At 33.0% G+C, this 4,073-nt stretch overlaps 1 protein-coding gene across 1 annotated transcript in view; it reads right to left on the bottom strand.

Moving 5' to 3' along the window:
* Window positions 1–3,287, bottom strand: part of LOC111691792 — a 46,292-nt gene extending 43,005 nt beyond the window's left edge. The window contains exon 1 of the mRNA XM_023455143.1: window positions 2,841–3,287. Within this exon, the coding sequence (XP_023310911.1) occupies window positions 2,841–3,287 (447 nt within the window). The remainder of the gene's footprint in view (window positions 1–2,840) is intronic.
* Window positions 3,288–4,073: the final 786 nt, after the last annotated feature.

The raw sequence follows: 4,073 nt of genomic DNA, 5'->3' as shown, positions 1-4,073 counted from the left end.
GATGGAGCCTTTGTGCTTCGCGTACTATGTACCTCTTGTCGGGAGTTTACGACTTTTAACAGCTGGATCGTTCATCGGTTGTCCTACCTATGACACACTGATGAGGACTAATAAGTCCGAAACCGGTCTGTGCCTGGTGGGACCAGCTGATGAACGATCCTAGCTGTTGTACTGGGTGTCGCGAATGTAATTCAATGCCGGTAGGGGCAAATAGCCCTCGGAGTAGTTGTTTTTCGCGGCACTGACGACTTACATTGTGTTTCGCCCTCTATAGGCGACATTCGTGCAATAAAGTACCTGGCAAATTTTAGCAGGTCGCTTCCACCGTAGTAGCCATTTGAATGGCATAGTGGAAGTCAGCGCGGTAGATGGAGCCTTTGTGCTTCGCGTACTAAAATGAGTGTAATTTAGATAATAAATTATTACAGTGTTCTTTGCAATTTAAACACTCATCTACCTTCAACCCTAGGAATTGTGCACTCTTACAACTAGAAATAGAGGTATCATAAATATTAACATTCAAATTCAAACACGTTCTTTGCCAATTATGAAATCTTATAAAGTGGGTTTTAGTAATATTAAAATAAAGACAATTTACCGCATACCATTTTGCTATGTCATCCAGTACCTATATTGTTACACTTGGTCTGCAACGACCCGTCAATTTTATGAGAAATTAAAAGAGATATATCGTCAGCATACATTGTTTATATAAAGCAAAAATAGTATTGGACCCAGTATAGATCGTTGAGGGACTCCTAAATCCCGTCTTTTTAATGTGTTACATTGACAAACTGTTTTCTATTTGTCATAAAAGATCTAACCCAGTTTAAAGCCAAACCACGAAAACCATAGGATGACAATTTTACTAGCAATAATTAATGATTGACACATTCAAAGGCCCTGCTGAGGTCACAAAATACCCCAACAGGGCATTCACCTGCCTCAATACACTACAACACTTTTTCATAAAAGTTCTCCATTGCAGTGGATGTAGACTTTCCTACCAAAAACCCATGCTGATTATCAGAAATAATATGATTCTTATCAACATACGCCATAACACGATGTAAATAGCAATACATATTTCAAAATTTTTGAGAACCCTGAGGTTAGTGTGACAGATCGGTAATTGTCCACACAATGTACATCATGTTTTTATGTACAGGTACCACTTTTCCCGTTTTTAAACTCGTTGGAAATATGCCGGTCTCAAATGATAAATTGACCAGAAAAGTAAGAGGTTTTGTAATGAAAGATTTTTTACTATAAATATTGGAATATCATCTGAACTTGATGATCTTTTATTTTTTAATTTATTTTTTAATATATATATATAACAGTTCATCACTGGCATAAGGTGTTAGAAATAGACTCTCTTGAACAGTTTTTATATTCCTATCGTGCGGTGCTGCTACAAAAAAATTGTTAAAAGTTGTTGCTACAAAAAGTGGATCTTCATTAATTTCAGAGTTATCAAATAAACTAATTGTGGCGTATTGATAGATGCGCACATGCGCAGATATGTATATAAATACGAGGCAAGCTGGGTGACGGCCTCTCTCTCGGTATGTACCCTGACGAACGTAACGTGCAATAAAAGGTTAACCAAGTATACAGAGTTTCTCTTAATCCTGCTATTGCTTGAGCTGGCTAAACGTGGCCCCAAAACGTTATACTAATATTTTGACTTTTACTTGGTTTATTCGTTAAATGCGATACAGTATCCCATGCAGCTTTAGTAGGATTATCGGAATTGCAAATTTTATGTTTATTATAATCTAATTTTGTTTTATTTACTAATATTTTATGTTTCTTATAAGCCATAATGTACTTATTCCTCAATTCGGGATATGCCTTTTTCAATACATTTAGGTCTCTCAATTTACAACTGGACAATTTAACTTCATCCGAAACCCACCCCTTATGACAATTATTTTTAAAAAATTTCTTTAGTAGAAAATTCACATTAAAATAATATGAAAATGTATTAAAGAAACAATCAGAAGCCCGATCCATGCTTGTCTGCATATAAACCTCTGCCCAATTTTCATTTTTTAAATCGTTATTAAAATTTAAAACATTTTCATTACTGTAACTTCTTCTAATACTAGCATTACATTTGTGTGAATTTTTATCACTGTTAAAAAATTCAAAAAGAATAGTTCTGTGATCAGATATTTCATTATCAACAACAGATACGGTACCATCATCTGTTATATTGGTGAATATTTGGTCTATTATAGTTGCAGTGGAGGAAGTAACCCTGGTCGACCATTTAACTATAGGAATCAAGTTATAAGCTAGAAGTAAATTACAGAGCATATCAAAGTCTTTCAAATTTCTAGACAAAATTGAACAATCCAAGTTTATATCACCATTTAAGATAATATCCATATTTGGCTTGACTAAATAATTAAGTACTGCAACTATTTTTTCAAAAAATATATCTAGATTTCCAGAAGGAGATCTGTAACAAGTTAATATTAAAGTGGTTCTGTCACGTATTTTTAGACATATACCACATATTTCAAAATGCTGATCTTCGCAATAAACATTCAGGTCAATATTTTTTACTCTCAAATCATTTCTACACCAAATAGCCCCACCGCCTTTTTCCCTGCTAGTCCTATAATAAAAACTAGCTAAGCTAGCTATTTCTAAATTATTAATCGTGTCCGTATTTAACCTCTGAGCATTATATAACAGTAAATTAGGCATAAACATTAAATTATTTGGTGTTATTTTTTCTGATATTGAAAAAAACTACTTATGCAAGCTCCTGAAGGCCATAAACTCGGGTCCATTGCCTTCCTAAAATTTTTTTCATAAAGAGTCACCTTGTACGAAGAGTACAGTTCCGGGTGTCTTGCTGAGATTGAATCACATTTGACTTCTGGAAAATGCATTTTCAGCATACTCTCCAATTCCTCTACTGTTGTATCAATCCTATAAGCATGTAGAGCAGCCAGCTTGGGTACTCCTTTTATGGTCACATTTACATTGTTTCCAATAATTGTTTGTCTATTGCGTCCCTTTGAATATTTTACCTCTTTCCAATCGCTTCTCTGCTGGTGAAAAGAATCAGAAAGTGATACGTCCTTCTGATCGTTCACTAGATTAATAATTTCATTGCATTTTATTTCCGATTGCACTTTTAATAAGTCAGCTACCAATTTTTTACTTGTCACTGCGCTATCTTGTTTACTTGGCTTTTTTATTTCTTTCTCAGTTTGGTGTTTTGTCTCCACTTGTTTTTTCTGGTGGTTAGTTTTTGTTCCGTTCATATTTTGAGGTATTTTAATTTGCTGTTCACTTCTTGCTTTCAAAATATTTCCCTCCTTATTTTTATTTATCAATGACATATTTAAAATGGTCATTTGATCAGTTAATAATTTTATTTTGTCACGTAATTCATTAATAATAATGCCTTTTTGCTTTATGATATACATGAAGATGGGAAATACCATTTTCTTGTCCAGGGATGATATTTCTTCCATAGCATCGAAAAATGCCGCGTTAGAATCCATATCAGTCGTCAACAAATTTATCGTTGTTATTAGTATTACAGCAAATTAATCCGTCTTTAACAAACTGCACACCCGACCACAATTTAGCACAACTTAAATGAAAACTGTTATCACAGTTTCTACATTTAGTACCGTTACCTAACGTAGATTTACACTTTTTACATGATGTATTCACGAAGCACATCTCCTGCCCGTCGGCCATCTTGAAACTCGAATTATGTTGTGTCTTTATGGGCATTTTTCATTTTAGCTTGTGTATATGTATAATGTTTATTATATTTTACTAAAGCATATGACTGTTTTACACTACTGTTATTTTATTTAATGTAAAATAGTTTATCTTTTTATTACTTTTAAATTTATTTATTTTTTTTTGTCTTCGAATTGTTTTACCAATTGTTACTGTCATTTTTCTTTTTTTATATTACATATTATATTCCCACCCATTCAGTAATTGGATATTTTCTGTTAAATAGTGTATCAAATAAATAAATAAATAAATAAATAAATAAAACGCCAGATATACATATCTAATTGTATTTG

The sequence above is a fragment of the Anoplophora glabripennis genome, unplaced genomic scaffold (assembly GCF_000390285.2).
Source record: "Anoplophora glabripennis isolate ALB-LARVAE unplaced genomic scaffold, Agla_2.0 scaffold554, whole genome shotgun sequence".
In the NCBI taxonomy this organism is placed as follows: domain Eukaryota; kingdom Metazoa; phylum Arthropoda; class Insecta; order Coleoptera; family Cerambycidae; genus Anoplophora; species Anoplophora glabripennis.
Note: the sequence above shows the minus strand (reverse complement) of the source record. Positions and strands in the feature narration are given on the sequence as shown.